Raw genomic sequence first — 22619 nt, 5'->3', positions numbered from 1 at the left:
TTTGTGTTGGATGCACCGGGTCACTGGTGCAGTGCAGATGAATACGACCTGCTAGTCGCAGCTCACTGTCGATATGGACCCAGTGGCTCAGTAGAACCAGGGTTGAAGAGTCATAAGTGGAGTTGGTTAGTTTCTGGAATAGCAGGTCACTGTCAACGAAGAAGAGGTTGGGGCACGCGTCCCAGTCTCTCAGACGCGTCGCGTCTAAATAGAGTTGAACCATATAATGGGTGAGCTCTTATGGCCTCTGGATATTCTGCCATATAGCATAGCGGACAGGGAAGACGTAGCCATAGAACCGAGCAGATAATATTATAGTATGTTGGCAGGAAAATGCCAATGAAGTAAATACATATATGCGTATGCGCAGAGGAATGGAAGCAACTTAGAGAGGATTAATACTTTGCAATAGCAGAGAGTTACTTGATAGGACGGGAGAGCAACGTAAAATATATAAACATCCAGCCACATAGTACGGCAACAACACAACGTAGGACTACACAACGGAAGCGGATTGCCCTAATTAACAAGTAACTAAGCTCATATTCTCTTTATAGTAAAGTTTTCTATATCTAGGACCAGGAGCTATTCTCTTATTATCCAATTACCGGTGACGACATATCGCCGACGATAATATCATTTGCCGATATCGTATCGACAGTTTCTTAAACTGTCGATGTCGATTGCCGATACGATATCGGCAGACTTCGAAGCTGACGGTGTTGATCGACGATATGAGAAAACAGTGCCGATATCGTATCGTTAACAGCTCTATGCCAAGAGCCGATATATTGTCCCTGTCTATAGGTCTAACTAGCTGATCACGGAATAACTAAATCGGTCATATCTGGAGCATACCGCTGTCGACCGCCGCGGATCATGAAGATAGCACGTGATCTAAGGGGGGTCGGCGGCTCTAGGGTTATAATTTTGTAGAAGTACGCGCAGTAAGACACTTGAGGGAAATAGGGCCGTTCCTCTGATTCCATATTTATTCAGATGGAGATTTGGACATCACCGTTCTCGGCGAGCTTGGAAAGACAGATATTGGATTTATATAGCATTATTAGGCTCAGTAGAGTGTCCGGGATGGAATTGGATGTATTGATGACCTCACACAACCTGCGAGGGCAAGGTACGTTTTAACCCTACCGGGTCAACTTTCGCTTTCGTAAGGAAAGGCATGGATGGTAGCCTTAATGCCAAACCTCGGTCCTGTACGATCCAACATCTGTGTACTTTATACATCTTTACTAAAAATAGGCTCCGGGATTCGTGCCCGGAAGGCCCGGGGTAGACCGTACAGTATAAAGTTCCATTCTTCAGCTGAAACCTTTACTGACGGGCGAGCCTGACTGATCGCCCAGCACCTGTTTCGGGGGAACCGATTCGTGGTACCCTGGAGCACTATCATTAATCATGAGGGTTGTAGTATCTACAAGGTACTGTAGTTTCCGCTTCCTAGTGACGACTGATTGCACATCGAAACCATGCCATGAGACTTTTGGAGTCGAATACTATCCCACAAAGGCTGTTATCTTACTCGCGACAATGATAGTGCTCTTCAATTGATCTCCAATATGATAAATGCAAGTGAGAATCGGGTATTGTGCGGGCAACAGAAGGAAGAAAAGTTAACTTGCGAAAGCTAACGTATAAAAATGGGATTCAAAAGAGCGAAATCATGGTGAACGATTAATGCAGCGGGGGAAGTTGACTGAATGTACATTTTTACAAGGCTTTCCACGGTTTCTAACTACAAACATTGTCGGTAACCCTGACTGCTTCGTTATCCTGCGCGGAGGCAAGAAGGGTCATAACTACGATGCACAGAAATGTAGTGGTGTAAGACCCATAGAAAGCTAAATATCCAAGGGCGAGCAAACCTGCAGCCAGACTGTCTTTAGTCGAACCAAATAATATTGGACTATCTCATTCATTTTCTTGTTGGACGCATCCGAAGTGTAGTGCTATGCTCAATCTCAATTGTAGACAACCTGCTTGCTCAGAGAGTTCGTCGCTCAATTGACTCGAACTACTATTTCGTTCCTAATTAGACGGCTAGACGCCTCCTTACCCCCGCTTATTATAAAATCACTCGCATCCACCAGATCTATGACAGCCGTCTCACCAACTGCGATCATATTTCCTTCAACAAGCTCGACAATTTGCGCCAGCGCAGCGCCATCTGGTAACGCAGTCACACGTTCCAAGCGCGCTACAATATTGTTCGGACACAGGATATCCTAACCCTGGCCGACTGTACTCTTCATTTCAGGCCACGGTATTCCCAGATTTATCAGCAAACCATTATCCTTCACCACGGAGGATGCGTGGGCTAGCCGGAAGGTAGCATCGCCGGAACAATCCAGTATAATATCCGCTGGATCCCAGTTGCGGGAGTGGAAGGTTGCGGCGAGATCAACGGGTTTATGTGAGGATGGCGGAGAGATAAGTACCTCGTCCACACCCATTTCATCCTTAAGCGCCTCCGATTCCTCCCGTTCACACACAGCGCAGATCCATGGCCTAGCGAAAGCAGGGGCCACATTTCCCGCCCGTAGAAGCTGGATAGCAATTCGACCGATCTTACTGCCGTTCCCGTTGATAAATAGCACACGCATGGGCGTAGAGCTAGTCGGATTTTCACTGCTTTTCGCAGAAAGCCGAGTCCTGCAATACCGGAAAAGCGCCTGCCAAGCTACCAGAGCTGGCATAACCACCGAAGCCGCCTCCGCGGCACTGATATTCATTGGTTTCAACGCGAGCTCGTCCTCCGTCGCAAGCGCGTAGTCAGCCGCCCCGCCGTCTCGCGTATAACTCAACATCCCAAAAACTACATCTCCAATTTTGAACCGCGGCCCCCCAGGTCTTGTATGATCTTCCGTCGGTGTGCTGATCACAGTTCCACATACGTTGTGTAGTGGAATGCGCGTGGACGGATACTTCGGGCTAACAAATCTGTTTGGCGGCGCTTCCATATGTCCCCATGTGGCTGATTGGATCTTGAGGAGATATTGGTGTGGTGATGGTTGCGGCGTTGGATAATCGGGATCCAACAATGCTCCCATAGCTAAGCCGGAGTCGGTCTCACGGTAGTTCTGCCTATAATTTGCTCCGGCCAAGTCTTCATTACCAGCCTTGATCGGGGAGTAGTAAACTGCACGCATAGTTGCGGGTACAAATGTCTGCTCGTTCATCGTGGCAGATGCGGGCTTAGAGGGCTTCATGGTGAGGTTTTGGCTGGCCGTAGTTCTTTTTCTCAAAAGGTTCGTACAAGCAAACGTTTGCTCTTCATGCCTCAAAAAGAGATATACAAAGTTATACAGCTAAATTCTCAAGCAAAAATGAAATCTTCTACATGCTGACCAAAACAGTGCTCTTGTCCTGTTACGGAGCATGAATACGTCACAAGTTGTCATGGACATAACTAATCCACTCTCCCGGGTATGATGTAAGCTCCATCTAACTGACCTCTTATTTACTTGCGTTAAGCTAGCTGTTGGACTTTCTACTCTTTCTTGCTATCACGGGTCCGGGCTCCTGCGTCGTCCCTTTAGCAATAAATAAACGAGTTCGGAGGAAGCGGTCCACCCCGAGAAGGCCAGGCCTCTTGGGCTGGCGATCTAGTAGCTTGTCTATAGCACCCTGTTCAGCCATCACCTCTTCCTGATGCCTCCATGTGCAGTCTGTACACGCCGACTATATTATTTTTTTGCTACGTTCGACAGCAAATTTGACAACCGAAACCAAAGATAGGTTGACGGAAGTTTACTTCAGAAACTATTCGACGTAGGGGCCTTGGACACAAGGTATTCCGAGTGATCAGCACTCGCACCAGGCTCACTGCTGACCTCATCCCCGACATTGAATACAAGAATTGTCGCGCTTTCAATACCGGCTTCCTCGCATATTCTCGAACAATTGACCATGTCCACCGAACATATACGTATACCGTTATCAGAAAGGGGTGGCAGACATTGGTATGTAAGCAAAACTTGCTACTTCTTGCGATGTTACTTTGGGTCTAGTGAAACAGACAAAGGTATGGTTATACCGATCGATATTTTCGCGGAAACTTCTGACACTGCAGTACGCTGTCAACTTTTTGAATCCCCGTAAACTCCATCATTAGCAATTTGAAAATTTAAGTCATGGAGGGTAATCGTGCCAATACATACGGTAAAAATTGATGACATCAAATCTATTCGGTTATGTTCACTTCTTTCAGATGTTGTTAAGTAGCGTACATTATGTTGAGAATGGTTATTTCGCCATCCCTTACCTCTTCTCGCTGGGAGATATTACTCGCCATGTATCATTCATGTCGGAACTATGCTCCAGCGAATAAAATTGGCCTTCAAACTACCGGAAAACACCCGTGTAGAATCACAAACCTTCTCAGCTAAAGGATAACTTATTTTATATCTACTGCACTCGGCGAGAACATGTAGTATGCTTGGACAGTAGTGGTGGTTTAACCCTTAACCATTTATCTGTACTAGTTAGCTTCAGTGCACGTAAAGTCTTCTGCCATATGGATCCGCCCTTACAGGTAAGTCCAGGTAGGTGTGCCCGTCGTAGCTGGCGGTGATGCAGATGTCCGTTGCGTCATACTTACAACTCTGGCCGGATATAGTGACGGCGACATGACATGATGTAGACCCTCCCTTGATTGTAACGCGTATAAGGACAAGAATTATCCGTGAGAGCAAAAGTACATTTCAATTTCCTTACTATAACTGTTTGAACCGACTCACCCACCTGGTTCCTAGACAACATGTCCACAGAAGACAGACTCAATGAAATGCGTGGGTATAAAGCGCAAGTGTCGAGATCAACAACATATCATATGCCCATGTTAACCTTCTATAGCATTCTAAGCAACCCCAACGTCTCCGAAGAAGCAAAGCAAAATGCACAAGCTATGCTTGATGAGATCGGCGGGGATCGCCCGCGGGAGGAGCTATATCAAGCCAGGGGTGATCAAAACAAAGATCCCATGAGGGTTTCAGCTGGGCTTAAGGCGTGAGTCTTACCTTGGGAATTTGTTGTTTGGGTATGATGATAACCCAATTTTTAGCGCGCAGCACAACCCTGGCGTGACGGAGGGCGGGAAGCAGAGAGTTGCGGAAGAGATGAAGGAAAGGAATGTTCCGGAGTAACAACGTGATTCCCGGCCGCCCGAGCGTCCCCGTCACCCGAGCGACACTTGAAAAAAAACACTTCTCTTAGCAGTCTTTGTTTTTAAACATTAACCATGCCACCAATTCGCTCTCAAAAACCTCATAAATCAGTACAGCAAGAGGAACGACTTTTATTGGCCATCAAGGCCATGGAAGATGGTCAATATCTGTCTGCTGCTGCTGCTGCCCGCGCTTTTAACGTGCCAGTATCAACTTTGAAGCACCGGATCAAAGGCCGACAATTTAGGGATGAATCTCGCGCATCTGGCCATAAGTTTACTGTCTTAGAGGAGGAATCTATGGAGAAATGGTTGCTTTCTATGGACTCTCGAGGAGCAGCTCTTACGCATGCTTTGTTAAGAGATATGGCCAATTTGTTGCTCCGATCGCGTGAATTGATACCCTCCGACCCTCCGAAAGTTGGCCAAAATTGGACTACAGAATTTGTCAAAAGACACCAAAGTCTGTCTACTTGCCTTTCTCGTAAATACAACTATGAGAGAGCTCTTTCCGAAGACCCTCGGGTTATCCTACCTTGGTTTAAGCTTGTGGAACATACTATCAAAAAATATGGTATTACTTCTGATGATATCAATAACTTTGATGAGTCTGGCTTTGCGATGGGAGTCAATTCTACTCAAAGGATTATTACTTCTGCGGAATACCATGGCAGAAGAGGTGTTCTGCAGCCTGGGAATCGAGAATGGGTCACTGTAATTGAGTGTATTGGTGCCAATGGTGTTGCGCTTCCACCATATATCATTTTCAAAGGAAAGGGTCTTCTTAGAGCGCTGGCTCTCAAAACCACCACTTTGGAGTGTGAACAAGAGCTCTAATGGATGGACAAGTGATGAGATCGGTATTGATTGGCTTAAAAGACATTTTTTACACTATCTTCCTATGCGGAAAGGGAAATATGTGTTGCTAATTCTGGACGGACACTCATCTCATTTAACACCTGGATTCGACGGAATCTGCAAAGAGAACGATATTGTCTCTCTTTGTATGCCTGCCCATGCATCCCATTCATTACAACCTCTTGATGTTGGATGCTTTTCAGTTCTCAAAAGAGTATATAGAGCGCTTGTTATGGAAGAGATGCGCCTTGGTGTCAATTCGATTGATAAAGATGACTTCCTTCAACTCTACCCCATTGCCCGAGAAGCTGCTTTGACGGCTCAGAATATACAGAATAGCTTCAAAGGTACCGGTCTAGTACCTCTAGATGCTACTTGTGTACTAGACAAGCTCAATATTCAGCTTGAATCGCTTTCGGTACCTACGCCACTTGAATCACGACCAGCATCTTCCAGCAGTACTAGTGATCTAGATACGCTTTGGAGCCTCTCAAAACTACAAAAAATGAACTCTAAGATCAAAAAAGGTCTTGAGTCTTCATCAGAGACCATGACTTCCCCAATAAAACGAGCGATTGATCGGTCGCATGATATGGCTGTTCGGCTAACTCATGAGCTGATCTTTATCCAAGATCGTTGTGCTAGGTTAGAGACTGCTAATAAAAAGCAGATAAAGAAGAGGGCTAGTAGTAAGAAGCAGATATCGCATCAAGGCAGTCTGCGAGGTTTGGAAGAGATTGGATCTAATATGGTGGTGGAAAAAGATGGTGGAATGAAATATATATCTACAACAGAAGGTGCTCATGAATCACCAGTTAAGCCTGAACTACGCCCTGTATCTACTATATGGCGTCAGGTTACTTGTTCTTGTTGCGGAACCAAAGGACATACTTATTCTCGATGTCCTGCAGAAGCTATTTAGTGATTAAGTCAGAATCCTGTGTTGATATTTAAGATTGTAAAAGTACAAAATTTGAAAGTTCTAAGAGTAGCGCTCGCGCGACCGGGACGCTCGGACGGCCGGGAATCACGTTAGCAGTTCCATTAGCACTACCTTGGGATTTCTTTCCCAGAACCAAGTCAGTACTTGTCATATTCGTGTTCAAGTATGCGTGGACTCGGCAACTGAAAAGTTCGTCGCTGCCGCCACGCTTCGCTGAATGAAGTCCGGCCTTAATCGAGATGCAAGACAAGTAGTGCACTAGTTAAGCCATTTCCCTCCTCAGTTATCTCATTATATCTCATTGAAGCCCATAACCCCATAACTCTCTGACACTGGTACTAGTGGACCGGTCAAAACAATTGGTGCACTGAGCAAAGACCATATACGTAAATATCTCGTAACAATGACGAGTTGCAGTTATCGGGACACCTGCATTTTTTGCTACCCCACCGCCATGTCACTAACAAAAGAGTCTGGCGGAATCCAGACGGGTCTTCTAGCAGTTGTAAGTTTTTGGAACAACAACTTCCACTATGATTTACCGAAATAGCTGCCGTTAGATCATTATCTCTTCGCGACGAGAACTAAGTCACGGCGTCTGTCACGCTTGTCCTACAGATGATTCCAAGAATTTCTGCAACGTAGGCTTTGTCGACTTTGATGTGCTATTTCCGCCCTCAAACCTAGTGACCTCTCCATCTCATTCCACCCTCTCAGTTGTCTGTTCGACTATGCCCTCCCCTGAAGCGGCCCGGAGCAAAGCCCGCCTTCTTCTGGTATCCAACCGTCTTCCCATCACCATTAAGCGCTCTGACGATGGCAAGTATGACTTTTCCATGTCATCAGGAGGTCTGGTGAGCGGCCTCAGCGGTCTCTCCAAATCTACTACATTCCAGTGGTATGGGTGGCCGGGTCTGGAGGTGCCCGAGCCCGAAGTTCCGGTGGTTAAGCAGCGCTTGAAAAATGAATATGGCGCGGTGCCGGTCTTCATAGATGAACACCTTGCAAATCGCCACTATAATGGCTTTTCTAGTAAGTGCTTGCAATTTCGATTGCCAGGTCTTATTTATACTAAGCAGCTTTCCTTGTTGCAGACTCCATCCTTTGGCCGCTCTTCCATTATCACCCCGGTGAAATGACATTCGACGAGTCCGCCTGGGAGGCATACAAAGAAGCCAACCGTCTTTTCGCCAAGGCTATGTCCAATGATGTTAGAGAGGGTGATTTGATCTGGGTGCATGACTACCACCTGATGCTACTGCCTGAAATGCTGCGCAGGGAATTTAGGGGCAGCAAGCAAAATGTCAAGATCGGGTTCTTCTTGCATACTCCTTTCCCTAGCAGTGAAATCTACCGTATCTTGCCTGTGCGTAATGAGCTTCTTTTGGGCATTTTGCATTCTGACCTTATCGGATTCCATACCTATGATTACACTCGTCATTTCTTGAGCAGTTGTTCGCGCTTGCTGTGAGTGAAATCGCGAAGGGCCATTATCCATGGAGCTAATACAAATAGTGGGCTTGTCACGGCACCAAACGGGATTGAGTTCCAAGGAAGAATTGTTACCTGCAGTGCTTTCCCGATCGGCATTGACCCCGAAAAGTTCAAAGAAGGTCTTAAAAAAGAATATGTCCAGAAGCGCATTGTGGCGCTGGAGCAAAAATTCGAGGCCATCAAACTCATCGTTGGCGTTGACCGTTTGGATTACATTAAGGGGGTGCCGCATAAGCTACATGCGCTAGAGGTCTTTTTAAGTGCCAACCCGGAGTGGATTGGCAAGGTCGTTCTGGTACAAGTCGCCGTACCAAGCCGACAAGATGTCGAAGAGTATCAAAACCTGCGTGCAGTGGTGAATGAGTTAGTTGGTCGCATCAACGGCAAGTTTGGCACCGTTGAATATATGCCTATCCACTTCCTTCACAGATCAGTTAATACTGATGAGCTCATTGCACTGTACGCCGTATCCGCTGCTTGCATCGTGTCTTCCACACGTGACGGAATGAATTTGGTGGCTTACGAGTACATCGCGTCTCAGCAGAAACGTCACGGTGTTTTGTGCCTGTCTGAGTTTGCAGGTGCTGCACAAAGTCTAAATGGCAGCATAATATTTAACCCTTGGAGCTCGGACGAACTGGCGAGTGCATATAGAGAAGCTGTCACTATGGATGATGAACAGCGCGCCTTTAGGTTCGCCAAGCTTGACAAATATGTTTCCAAGTATACCAGGTATGAGTGTTGATCTTGTCCAAGCTGTGAGGCGGCAGCTAATCTCATTTCCAGTGCATTTTGGGGCCAGTCCTTCGTCGCGGAGCTCACCCAAATTTCAACACCGCTCCGCCGATAGGTTACAACCTACAAAACTGGCCGTGGGCCTAGCAAGCAGGGCTGTTCCACTGTGCCTGGGCCTGCCGCATGATGATGTGTTTCGTTGCTTCAGACCTCAGAGAAAGCTTGTCGCTGTGGCAACGGTGTGAGAACGATGCACGGCCGTGCGATCGCTGCTAACTAGACCTCGCCACGACCCTGATATTGGGTCCCTCCTACCGACTGGCGACCCGGACCGACCCTCAGGGTCATAAAATCTCGTCAGGGTCACCCTGACTACGACCCAGACGGCCCTGGATTGCATAAAGTTTTGACGCCTTCCCTAATAAGGATGGATAATTTTGCTGACATGTACTCATAAATTACTGTTTCTTATACCTATTTTGTACGGCTACCCATGATTCCATTAATTTTCATCCACCCTCTATGTAACTATTTGAATTATGTCTTTTGAATAAGACTCCTGACTGGCTAATACTTAGCTGGCCCTCTTTTCTATCCAAAGGAACTTTTCTGGGGTATCTGATAGAGAGTTGGTGAAATTGGTGTGTAAGGATGCGGAAATATATTTTCGATGTGATAAGTAGTTGCACCACATTCCATAGAATTTGAACACTATGATGATGATGTTGATGTGATGATGTATTCATTTGCCCGATGTAGCTCGCTCTATATATATGCTGCTATGCGGGAGTGCTGTCAGGCCTGCCGACAGCTGAAAGGTGGTCACCAGCCCACTGGGCGACCGTCAGGGAACTCGCCTTGCGAATTTCTGATCAATCGTCCTCGAATCGAAAGATGTAAACCAAACAAAAGAAATGCACAGATGCAAACATGATAAACACAAAGCCGACTTGTACGTCATTTACCCCTGGTCGCGGGTAGGACCAGGGCCCCGCTTCAACACAGCATTTCCACGCCCTCTTCTCTTCACCTGTCCAGTCTTGTTGGCTGCCGCTTGCGCGCTCGCTTGGATCAAGGGAGTACAGTGGACCTGGCACTGTACTCCTAATGGGCGCCATCCTTCTTCTTCCGTCACACTGTCTAAGGGATCATTATCTCCGCTCCTTGGTCGTCCCCTTCCTCGCCCAGAGCCGTAGGGTCGACTGTCTGAAATTAGCCTAGGAGGCCAGTCTTGACCATGAATTCGGCCACAGCCGTGCGAGCCTCCGGTCGTGTCAGGAGTTCGTCTCGACTAAGAGTAATTCCCTTGTCGGAAAGAGCGCTTCTCATCCAGTCTCGCTCGTCCTGGTGCGAGGGGCATTCCAGCAGGACGTGTGTTACTGTTTGGCTGCCAAGATCGCAGTCACACCGCGCTGTTTCGCGTCGGTTGATACGATTCAGGTAAGCCCCTAGGCCAATTCGCCCAGTTCTAAGCTGCATCAGAATCGAGCCCGTTGCTTTTCGCAGGCCCGACCAGTATTCTAGCGTCTTCTTGGTTGGTGCTTCAATCAAGCGTTTTGTCGGTCGACTGGTCGTTTCCTTGGCCCACGTCCTGCCCCACTCCAGCTTCGCTTCTCTGCGGATTCGCCGTTTCGCTGCGGCTGCGAGACATATACCTCGATCGTGAGGGTTCTGTGGGCCGTCCGGTTTTTGGGCTGCTTCTTTTGCGTGTTGGTCCACAATCTCATTGCCAATGACCCCTTGGTGCGCAGGAATCCATCTGAGCTCAACTCGGACGCATCTGCCAGCAAGTCGCTGGATCAGGCCGAGGCATCCTGCTAAATAGACCTGTCCTGACGGCATCCCCGGTCGCCTCAGCGCCTTCAGCGCTGCTTGGCTGTCTACAAAGATGACTATCCCGTTCTTCGCCTGCTTAGCCCATGGCTCTGTGCTTTCCAGAACCATTTCAAGAGCCATCTCAATGGCTCGAAGTTCTGCCGCATATACGGTGGACGTATTATCGTCTCCCATCTGGCTGTGAACATGTTGATCCTCAAGGCCCACGACCGCTGCCGCTCCGATCTTTCCATCAATTCCGCTCCCATCAGTGTACAGAATCAAGGGTCTTGCTCCTGGGTCTTTCGTCAGGATTTGGTTGTGATTGTTAACCGCAGCTTCTCTGTCCTCGATGATCACCTCTGGTGGCGCTTGCCATGGTGCCAGGACGAATGCCTTTCGACTCTCCCATCCTCTTGTCAAAGTATTCAGGGGAGCCGTAAGACATCCGCCCGCCTTCCAAGCTTGCGCCTCCATTGGTGTCCATCCAGCCCAGTCTCTCTCATCTGCCGGTCGGCGACGTAACATCGTTGGTGGGACAGCGGACTCTGGTCCTGTTCGTAGTCGAAGGGCCGTTTCTTTCACCAGTCGGTTCATGTGAACAGAGATAGGCGGTAGGTGAAGCTCGGTATTCAGTGCTTCGGCTGCCGTACTTTTGAAAGCCCCACTGATCAGGCATGCTGCCTGTTTTTGTATTGCCGCGAAAGGCTGACTGATTGTGCGTGCTTTGTAATTACTGATGAGCGTAGGTTGATACCACGCGGAAACCCCAAAGAGCATCTGCGGGATGATCACCGCTTGGTAGATCTTCCGCATTGCATAGAGTGAGGCTCCCCACGTTGAACCCGCCAAGCTTCGTAGTGCGTGGAGAGAGACGCCGGCCTTGGTCACCGCTTTCTCGCGGTGATGGTGGAATTCCAGACCTGGATCCAGCCAATAGCCTAGGTACCGCTCAGCTGTCCTCGTCGCTGTCACGGTGTGCCCTCGTAGAGACAGCGATGTGTATTGTGGGTCGACTTCCCTGGTGTTTACAAAATGCACGAGTGCATACTTCTTCGGGTCAAAAACTGATGCATGTTTCTCGGCCCATTGGTCGGCTTTGCGGCATGCCGCTCTGAGTTTCTTGATGGTTTCGCGTTCGCTGTCACCCTTTGTCATGAAGCAAACATCGTCGACCCACCCGTTGCTATTCACACCGTTAGCGCAGTTCTCAACGAGGTCTGCGTTGTAGATGAGATATAGAATGAGTGAGATCGGTGATCCTTGAGGGATGCCTGTTGGCGTCGGGATTCGGCCGGATATACCCTCGGGCATACGGATTCTTGTGCTTCTATTGGTCAAGAAGGCCCTCACCCAGGGAACGAAATGTCCCAAGCGACGTTTTTGAGGTTGTGTAGTAGACGTTCATGGGAGACGTTGTCGTACGCTCCGGGCACGTCCAGCATCAGCAGAGATACCACTGGCTTGCCCTTTCCCCATGCGGTTTTGATTCGGTCGATGATGATGTGGATAGCATGATCGGTGGATATGCCCTTTCGTCCGCCTAGATGGCTACGTGGGAGCAAGCCATTGGTTTCTGCTGCGTAGCTGATCCGTCGCGCGACAACTGCCTCCAAAAACTTCCCGAGCGTGTTCAGCAACGCGACGGGTCTGAAAGATTTTGCGAGCTGGTAGTCGCTTTTGCCTTGCTTCCGGAGCACCACCGTGATTGAGCGCTGGAAATGTGACGGGTTGTAGCCCGTTTTTATGCATGCGTTGAATAACTGGACCACTGTTTCTAGAACCACCGGTATCTCGATAAGCTTGTGCCAGAGAGAGTTTGGTATACCGTCTTCTCCGGGTGCTTTCCCTGCTTTCGCTCCTCGCACCGCCTCCTGTATCTCCTGAGCGGTGACTGCTGGAAATTCGATCTGCTGTGGGTACTGGAATGAGTCTGTGTCGGATAGATCGGCTGGCGGCGGTTCGGGGAAGAAGGCAACCCGGAATGCCTCTGCTTTTCGTTCCACTGTTTCCGCGAGAGTTCCAGGTATTTGGGGATCTTGCATTTTCAGCGAAGGGGTGATACCCTTCTCGTAGGCCCCGTCTCGGTTCCTTGCCCATTTAGCCAATCGCCACATACCCTGTGGGCCATCTTCAACGACCTGCTGGACTCGGCGCCGGTGCGCTCTTGACAACGTTTTCTTGACGAGTCGCGTTTTCTTGTTGCGTGCTTCCGAGTAGCACATCCAGTCGTAGGGGTCTTTGGTCCTCGTGTGTTTGCGACGGAGGCGACGAACTTCTTTGACCGCAACTTTACACTCGTCGTCAAAGTCGGGGTTCGACCACGCGGATGGTTTTGCCCATGGGGTTGATTCCTCGATTGCTGACTGGATCACACCCATTAGCTCCTGGCATTTGGCTTCTATCCTCTGCGGATCTGCCTGGTATAAGCCTCCTGTCTGTAGACCTCCTTCGATCTTCTGGATAAGTTTCTGATCATCAGTTGCGCTCCAGTTTCTTCTCTTCTGCTGTACGGCGACTGGTGTAATAATATCCAGCACAGTTCTGATCGGGAAATGGTCGGATGCATGTTCGATGTCATCCGCTCTCTCGCAATTGATAAGCCTGCTGACAAGCTTGGATGTGATGAAGGTGAGGTCAATCACTGACGACTGATCGTTTCGAGACCAGGTAGGTCTGCCTTGTTGTGTCGTCAACTCGAGTTCCCATTCATTGGCGATTTCTAGGAGTTGCTTGGCCTCCTGATCGGCCCTGGTCCCTGTTCCTCCCCATCTCGGGTGATGCGCGTTCATATCTCCAAGGACGATGTGTTCTCCATGAGGTCGTTTTGACAGCTCATTTCTTAGATGTCTAAGGGTATTGTTGCCCGACCTATTGTATATGTTGTGTATGAAGAGATCTGTCCAGTCTCTGCCTTGATGAGCCTTTCTAAGTTTCAGTAACTGGTAGTCCTGTGAGACGAGTTGACACGACCAATGGCTCGGGTCAAGCCTTTTAGAGACAAACAGGCATACTCCCGGTTGGGAGAGATCCGAGGCTTGGACTTGATCATCCTGGCCTTGGGTTGATCCGTCAGCAGCTCCTTTTGGTGGGTAGATTAGCTGGAAAGTTGCCGTCGCTGGTTGGTGCGTTGTGTGTTGCATTTCGTTCTTCCATGGCTCCTGCACCGCGACGACGTCCGCCGCGAGGACATTTCTGTCTCTGAGGAACGTTGCCATCACTGGCCACGATTTGTGTACGTTGTATTGAAGAATCTCAAACGATTTCATTGATGAGTTTGTTCGTCATCGCTTCGTTCGCTGGCCTCGTGCCATACTTCGTCATTTGGGTCTTCGATTGTTGGTGCATCCGTCGGAAAGAGCGGCGGAGATGATCCAATCGGTATCGCTTGCCGCTGTGTGTATTTCAGAATCACCAATTTGCGGTATTCGGGGCTCTCCGGGTCCAATTCCCCCTCGTCATCAGGCCCGGACGTGTTACCGGCCTCATTGACAGTGGTGACCTCGTTGATGAATTGGGTAAGTCGGTGTTCTAGGCTATCTTGCCGAGTGTCAGGTTGAGGGAGACTAGCCGGAGTGGGTTGAATGCTGAGCCATTCATTGTCGTCTGGTTGCTCGTCCATGGTGTCGTCCGGCTCGCCTGTGCGGCGCCTTTTCGAGGCCGCTTGGAGCCTTGTGGACCCTTGGCATGCCAGCGGTATCACTGTTGGTTTGGGATTCTTTGACCTCGTTCTTGAGCCCTTTGGGCGGCCAGGGCCCCTTTTGAGCTGAGTAGGCTGAGTCGGTTCAGTGACCTCCTCTGGTAATGTTTCTACTTCTATCGCTGCAGTCTCCACGTCGATTACAGCATCCTGGGGGTTCCATGGGGGCTCTTCCCCCCGCTGCCCCTCCGGAGCGTGTATCGACGCTTCGAGTCCATTCGCAACCATGGGGTCTGCCCTAGTCGAAGGTGCTTCGTTGCCGGTGCTTGCGGTCACTTGGAGGTGCATAGGAACGCGGTGATATGCAGGCCAGTTGGCCAGCGCTTGCTTGGCTTCGTTCATCGCTGCAACCTTCACCGGACATTCCCGACTTGTAGGGCGATGCCCTTCGCCACAATTGGCGCACTTGACTGGTATCGCTTGCCCCTTCGTCGACGGACACTCCCAGGTCGGGTGTCCGTTGGCGCAGTGACCGCATTTGAAGAAGTTGGAACAGTGTGACTGGATATGCCCCGGCTTTTGGCATTTTCTGCATAGCTTTATCCGCCCCTCACGACAGAATCGTGATGCATTGTGAATTTGCTTCCCCCACACGATTCCCGAGATGATCGCGCGATTAGCCACGACTGGGCTGGTGAACTCGATCAGGATGGAGCCCTCCGCCCTCTCACCCGGACGGGTCATCCATCCTAGATACTGAATCTTAGCGCCTTCGCCCCAGTTATTCTGCCTGAGCAGCTCAGCCGCAACGTCAGCCATCGTCTCCGGAGTAACCTTCATCGACCTCACGGGAATATGGTACGCCACCACTCCCCATGACGGTTCTTGGACCACCGAGCCTGGTCCAAAGGCTCTCAGCCACGCAGCATGTTTGCGGAGGACCTCTGCCCCTGCCGCACTGTTGGCGATCATTGCCACATCCCCCGACGGCAATTTTCGAGCGGCGACAAAGAAAGCCTGTCCGGCCAGTACCCCTGAATTCTTCTGACGGGCATTTGTTACCCTCTGTCGTTCAGCCCTCTCGACCAGATCTTTTGGTGTCAATCCACGGATTTGCTCGCGGTTCATTCCGACCTTGACGATGACCTCTCGGTCCTCGCGAAGTTCCATTTCCGGTACTCCTGGAGACGATGTGCCGCCGCTCCGGGTGACAGGAGCCGCAGCCGTAGCCAAGTCGCGCTGCCATTCTTTGGCCCGGAAGTTGCGCCACGCTGCTGCAGAGTTCGCCGCGGGGGTAGATAGTGCCGTCGATAATGTGTTGGTTGTCTTTTCAATGGTATTAATTCGCTGGTTCAGGCGTTCGGTGCCGGCGTTGATCTTGGTCAGCGCCTCAAGCACCTTGGCCATCTCCTGACCGTCTCCCCGTTGGGCGTTTAGTGCGTACTGGCGGACGGCACGAATATATCCAGTGACGTACCGGTCCTCCGTGCCATTGTTCTCGATGTGGTTAAGCACCCGGCGGGCCCCTTCCGCGATGTCATCCATGGATCGGGGCGGATCCGCGAGGGCCGTGCTTTTTGGTGTTCCTCTCCTGGCAGGGGGCAAAATCTGTGCGTTCGCACCCGTCCCAACCATCGCTGCCATCTCCCCTATGAAAAGGGTATCAGGCCGTAGCGCTTGAGGTTACGATTACGATGAACTAATTCACGAGGCCGCGAGACCTCTGATTGGCTGGATATTTCAAGAAAACGTTTTTGCCAAGAAAGAGTTGTTCTCCTCACGAAATTTGATGTAATTTACCTTCATATAGAAAGTCCAGCATTGAAAATTGTAGGTTTCCCTAAATTGAGTAAGTTCCAGGCTCTTGGTGGTTGATTCTGGTCGGAGTGATCGTTAATGAACTGTGTGGAGTGAGAAATATATATTTTGATCTGGCGACTATACCAGCACCTTCCCAGTCATTTTTCTGTTCATCCCCGCGGTGGCAACTTAGAAGTTGCTTTGGGTAGTCTACACTGTTGAAAGTACTTATTGTACTTTTTGCTACACTTTACTACTAATATTTTCTATTAAAGGCTTTAGAAATGTGCTACCTGCTGAGTATAAAGGACGTTAACGCAAATTCGGAGAATCCAGTCATTCTGTGGGGCGGACAGAGGTGCCTGATGTGGTTTAAGCGGTTCTTGCGGTGCTTTTTGCGTGTAGCGGAGGTTCGTTGTGCGGTCGGTCCTACGCGGTCCCATAAGGTTTGGCGCGGTTCGAACCTCACAGAACCTCGATAAAGTGGGACTGACTATCCAATCACAACAAGGACTGGAAATAGGTATATCCATATTCAGCTTTTTCTAGTTTACGCTGGTACCCGATTCCGCTGGAACTTGTTTATTTCTCTTATTTATAACCTGAAAATTTCCAGGAGGTCTATTCTACGCCCTCTCCCTCTCTGATCTCGGCTCTATGAGAAAATATGTCACAGAGCCAGGACTCTCAGTTCTCTGACAACTATCCGTCTTCGATTTTCGGGGATAATCCTGTGGATAGCCTCACGTTCCTTTCATCGGACGATTTACAGCCATTCACTCCTGATACTTTATATGGCCAGCACACGCCGAGTTCTACGCCCAACGTTGGTTTCGCCCGGCCAGCGCTTCCGCCCCCCATCCCCGAGACACTCGAGCACGTCGGTCCTCGAAAGAAGAAGACCTACGTCCTCTGGACAGAGATGGTAAATGACGAATTCGTTGCATGGTGGTTAAAGACAGAGTATGGAAGTCAGACGAAACGGAATATTTTCGAGAGTAAGCACCAGGCAGAATGTTGGGAGCATTTTCACCAGGTAGCTACTATTCAAGATGGATCCCCGAAGGTTATGTGTAAAACATGCGACCATATCCTTAGCCATCCTGCGGACCGTCATCGTGGGACATCCTCTATGAATAAGCACTATTCACAAGGGGTAAATTGTCGGAAATCAGCGCCTCGTTCGCAGGATATCAGAAGGCTAATACATAATGGGGTACGTGGAACTATCTATATCTCCTCTCAATCCCCACTAAGATAATTAAATTTGCTTAGGCTAAGCCAGCCCCTCAAAAAGGCACCTTTACCCAACAAGCTGAATAGAGAGGGTTATTACCTTCATGACTGCTTCACGATTACCATTCCAGCTTGTTGAGCATCCACAATTTCGCGCCCTAATTGAGATGGCCCGCCTTGCTCCATCCTTTCCGGAAATACCATCTGCATACATGGTTCGCCGTCAACTTCAAGAATTAGTTGAAGAACGACAACATACTCTTCTTCGGATGCTTCCTATGGATGCTAAACTTTCCATCGCACTGGATTGCTGGACTTCGCCCTTTCGGCAGGCCTTTATGGCAGTAACAGCCTACTTCCTCGATAAAGATTGGAATTATCGTGAGATATTACTTGGCTTCGAACCGCTGCATGGGGCGCAAACTGGATCTTATCTGAGTACTGTTCTGCTGGAACTACTACAAAAACATGAGATTCAAGACAGGGTCTTGACGGTTACCACAGATAATGCGTCTAATAACTCAACGTTGATGGATAGCATCCGGGGGACACTTCAATCACTTGAACTACCCCATCATGTGCCAATCATTCGTATGCCATGCATCGCACATGTCATTCAACTCAGCCTCAAAGAGCTGCTTGGTCAGATGGAAGTAAATCCAAAGAACGAAAGAGAAGAGATGAAATGGACCAAGAGGGATATTGGGGCCCGTCAAGGGAACCGCGGAATCGTGCAGACTCTCTCTAAGGTAAGTTTAAATGCTTTCTAATGGTATCACTACTAATTAATCACTAGATTCGACGACTTGCGATCTTCGTCAACAAAAGCCCCCAACGCCGTGAGAATTTCTCAGATCTTCAAGCCAAGGAACCAAAGCTTGTTCCAATTCAAGATGTTCGGACACGTTGGAGTTCAACATACTTGATGCTCCGGCGTGCAAAACGCCTACAGTCTGTTCTCAACGACTTCTGCTCGCAATACGACAACCAAGAGCTGCAACCAAGCCATGATGAATGGCGACAAATCGACTATCTTCTTTCAATCACGCAACCTTTCTTTACCTTCACTACGTCCCTTTCCAAGACCAAGAAAATCACCATCCACAGTGTCTTCGCAATCTACCACACCCTTTTCTCTCATCTAGAGAAGTCTAGAGCTCAACTTGCGCGAAAGATGGTCAACTGGAAGAAAGTGATACTATCTGCCATTCACGCGGCAAGGTTGAAGCTCTCGGAGTACTACAAACTGACAACTGGTATTGATAGTGATCTCTATGCAATTGGTACGAACCTGGCGCCACAAAATAAGCTTGAATTCTTTTCTGGCAAGGACTGGGAACCACACTGGCGCGTCCGGTACCACAAGAGCTTAGAGAATTATTTGGTACCCTACCAGCAGCGCTATTCAGTGACGCAGTCCATATCGAGTAGCAACACCTTGATAGGGGGGATCTCTGATGTTGATATCCTCGTGACCTCGACCGCATCTCTCCGGCCACAGACGAACGCTCATGACGAGCTTTCGCGCTATCTCGGAAGTAGTAGGCTATTTCACCCAACCTTTTGTCTCAAACCTCTCTTGCTGATCGTTATAGGTACCCAACTAGTGAACCCACGGATTTACTGGAAGGAGCATCAGCAGGAGTTTCCCATACTCGCAAGCCTAGCACGCGATGTTCTCACAACTCCTGCCAGTGGTTCCGGCGTTGAGCGGTTATTCAACTCTGCTCGCGATATTTGTCACTACCGCCGAGGCTCGCTGAAATCCAAAACAATCCAGGATCTTATGTTGTTTATGTGTACAACAAAGTTTGATATGGAATCTGAACAGCTTTCCTTGATGGATGATTATCTCACCACCCAAGAGACGCAAACAGCGAAAGAGGAAAAAGATGCTCGTAACGGAGAGTGTGAATTTAATCTCATCAGTGACAGCGAAGATGAGCCTTCAGCAGTCATATCTCAAGCCGTCCAACCGGTCAGTGAGCATGCGCTTGGTAAAAGACCAAGGGCAGAAAACACCACAGAAGACGAAGAGCATGTGATTGAACTAGATGAAGAGTATGAAGTTCCTCTGCCTGACAATATCCATACACAGGGAGAGAGTGGTACTCAGAGGCGTTCATCAGGACGGCTTCCAAAGCGTTCAAGGCGAGATGAAGGTTTTGTGTATGAAAAGCCATAAAGTTAGCAGAATTAAGGATTTTGAATGGAATATTTGATTTGACCTTTGAACTATTCCGTAAGCGAAATACTCAAAATTACAATCAAAATATGCACAAAATATGCATGTCACGGAATTTCTTAAGTTTGTTATGTTTGTGGAACCTCCGGTTCGAACCGCACCTCCGCGGTTCGGGTCCAAAGATATCAGAACTGCACCGTGGTTCCAAAGTATAACACCAAGAACCGCACCTCCGAGGTGCGGTGCGGTTCAGAACCGCGGTTCTCGAGGTTCCATTACGAGGCCTATCCATTTGTCTGAAGATATGGTCACGGAAGCTTTCATATTCTGGACCTAAGGCATGGAGGAAAAAGAAGGTTCGTTCAATCTCAGAAGTGACACATGCGGGGTCGAGTAAAAGTTTCTCGGCATGGATCTTTCTGATCTCGGCCCCAAGGGCTTGTGCACTCCCACATTTTGCTCGGGTAAGTGACATGTACCTCCTCTGAAGATTGACGTATGTTCCTGAACCTTCCGGCTTGAAGTTGTCTTTCACCGCTTTGATTAGAGTTTGGACTCGAGTGATTTCGAAGGCGTTTATCCGCTGAGCCGCGTTGTGGGTCAGCTTTGCCGCGATCATTGGCGAGTAAAATGTCTGGCGGTGAGACCATTGCTGCGCTCCCTCCTCTTCCAGAGGTATGATCGTTTCATCTTTAGCCACAGGAGATATTCGAAGAAACTCCTTGACTTTCTGGTTCCACTGCGACCAGTCGTTGGCATTATCGAGAGTTGGTATAGCATGGTAAAATGAGCTCAAGCCTATTTGTTCAAATTTATTCGAATCCATCGTGGTGGTATTCAAGGCTCTTCGGTGCTAAAGAATTCGGCACTTGACGAGCCACTTGAGCGAATTGAGTGGACAGAAGGCGTGTAGTCCGATAGTTCAGGAGATCGAGGCTCCAGACCAAATAGTTCGAGACTCGAGGCCTCACTTGGTTGAGTAGAGTTGACGGAGTGAGAATATTCCGACGAGCCTGGGGTAGGTGTATGCGAAAGGGGAACGTATTCACTGTCCAGTAGGTCGTATGGCTTGAGATGATCGCTATACGATTCGAAGAAGTGAGGAAAATGGACGCGGTCGACCATATATTGTGGCTTTCGCTCTGCGAAAGATGTCGGTCTGTTTGGTCGGAGATTGTACCGGTTTGAGGTATTGCTATTTGAGGTCGACGGTGTAAGTTCGATCTCGATATTTGTGGAGCTAGGGTGAATTGGTCCCCGTTCCGGATTTGAGAACTCTGGCTGCGTTTGACTTGGAGAGTTACGTCCTGTGGTGCGCAGGGACTCGGCAATGACGGGCACAGCAGAGAGCGCCCGGCGTGTGCGCTCTTCCGGAGGTAAATGCCTATAGGCCGCGCCAACTGCGTGTTGGGAAAGTAGTGGAAAGTTCACCTTTTGGATTTTTGAAAAGGGCCAATGACGGATGCATCGAAGATAGCACACCAGATTGAGCTCCTTGTCAGTCCATTGGTTATATGGTCCACGCTTTCTTTTCATAAGTTAGAATAGCGGATTGTCCCCCTTTTTGAGAAGATCAGGGATTTTTAGGGGAAAATTAGCATCTCAGCATGCTATAGGGGACAGGTTATTTCATCTGTCCGGGTAATGTGATACGTCTGGAGCGGTGCGATATCTGTAGCTGCGATGCGTCTGTTGTCTGTTGTGAGACATAACGGTTGACTATGATTGGTTTCACAAAAATATAGCGGTGTGATTTTTGCAAGGATTCGTAAGACGAGTCCGCACAATTCATTTTTCTCTTCATCGTTGGAAAATGTTCTCTTCGTTGAAGTACTAAATGAGCAATTTCAATTCAGTCAATAGATGAAGCTATCACTTGATGGGGAAACTTAGGAGTAAGAAGCGATCTTCAATTCGAGGTGAGCAGTGCCAGGCTCATAACCTGTTGATTATTAAGTGATGCTTCAGTGTTCGTGTTATTGAGGAGAGTTGATTGTATGTTGTGTTACATGTTATCTAAGATACAAGTAGGCTGGTGAACAGGTATATATGTATGCACGTGATCCCAGCCTCATTATTATCTCAGCAACCGGGATATTTCAACAGTAAGTTATGCTTATTGTTGGTTTATTAAGTGATGCTTCAATGATCATAATATTGAGGGGAGTTAATTGTGTGTTGTATTACTTAGATACAAGTGAAGTGAAAGGTAGGTCAATGTATGCAAGTGAATCCAGCCTCATTATCTCAGCAATCGGGATATTCCAACAGATATCGCCACTCACGATATCGTCAAATTTGAAGCCCGCCGATATCGTACCGGCAATCGGCATCGGCAAATTCAAAAGCAGCCGATATCGTATCGTCTGTCGATATCGTATCGTCAATATCGGTATATCGGCAATATCGTCAACAGCCCTATACTTGTCCAGGACTAGATCATCATAGAAAAGGTATGCTATGCAAGCTGAAGAATCGTATCTCTGACAGCAGGACGATCCGGCCCGATACCGAAACTCGCCATTGGGAGTGACTCCCTGTCGCCATAGCTCTATAAGAAGAAAGTCCAGACCATCGACAGCGGGCCAATGCCTAGCCGAGGTTGAATGGACAAGGATCAAAAGTATTGTCGGTGAAGATTTTTCATTTCTGTATATATCAAGAACAGCTGTGATCGACAGTTTTTAGCCTGAAGAATGGAGAAGATGCGGGCATTGGACGATCGTCT

The 22619-nt window shown here is 48.7% G+C and overlaps 4 protein-coding genes across 4 annotated transcripts; 2 read left to right on the top strand and 2 right to left on the bottom strand.

The window, feature by feature from the left end:
- Positions 1 to 2246: 2246 nt before the first annotated feature.
- On the bottom strand, positions 2247 to 3230 carry N7508_011206 (uncharacterized protein; the record flags this gene model as incomplete). Its single annotated transcript, XM_058469266.1, has 1 exon — positions 2247 to 3230. The coding sequence occupies one exon, from the start codon at positions 3228 to 3230 to the stop codon at positions 2247 to 2249; it is 984 nt and encodes a 327-aa protein (XP_058314244.1).
- Positions 3231 to 4780: 1550 nt separating this feature from the next.
- On the top strand, positions 4781 to 5165 carry N7508_011205 (Con-6 family protein; the record flags this gene model as incomplete). The annotated part of the gene is made up of 2 exons (XM_058469265.1): positions 4781 to 5028; positions 5084 to 5165. 2 exons carry the CDS (start codon positions 4781 to 4783, stop codon positions 5163 to 5165), a joined length of 330 nt encoding a protein of 109 aa, XP_058314243.1.
- Positions 5166 to 7717: 2552 nt separating this feature from the next.
- Positions 7718 to 9330, top strand: N7508_011204 (glycosyltransferase family 20 protein; the record flags this gene model as incomplete). The annotated part of the gene is made up of 4 exons (XM_058469264.1): positions 7718 to 8018; positions 8081 to 8453; positions 8502 to 9212; positions 9267 to 9330. The coding sequence occupies 4 exons, from the start codon at positions 7718 to 7720 to the stop codon at positions 9328 to 9330; spliced, it is 1449 nt and encodes a 482-aa protein (XP_058314242.1).
- An 11398-nt stretch (positions 9331 to 20728) lies between these two features.
- Positions 20729 to 21427, bottom strand: N7508_011203 (uncharacterized protein; the record flags this gene model as incomplete). Its single annotated transcript, XM_058469263.1, has 1 exon — positions 20729 to 21427. One exon carries the CDS (start codon positions 21425 to 21427, stop codon positions 20729 to 20731), a length of 699 nt encoding a protein of 232 aa, XP_058314241.1.
- Positions 21428 to 22619: the final 1192 nt, after the last annotated feature.

Source organism: Penicillium antarcticum, assembly GCF_028974205.1.
Source record: "Penicillium antarcticum strain IBT 31339 chromosome Unknown utg000010l_segment0_segment0, whole genome shotgun sequence".
NCBI classification, from domain to species: Eukaryota; Fungi; Ascomycota; class Eurotiomycetes; order Eurotiales; family Aspergillaceae; genus Penicillium; species Penicillium antarcticum.
The sequence above is the reverse complement of the archived record's forward strand: the minus strand, read 5'-3'. Positions and strand labels throughout refer to the sequence as shown.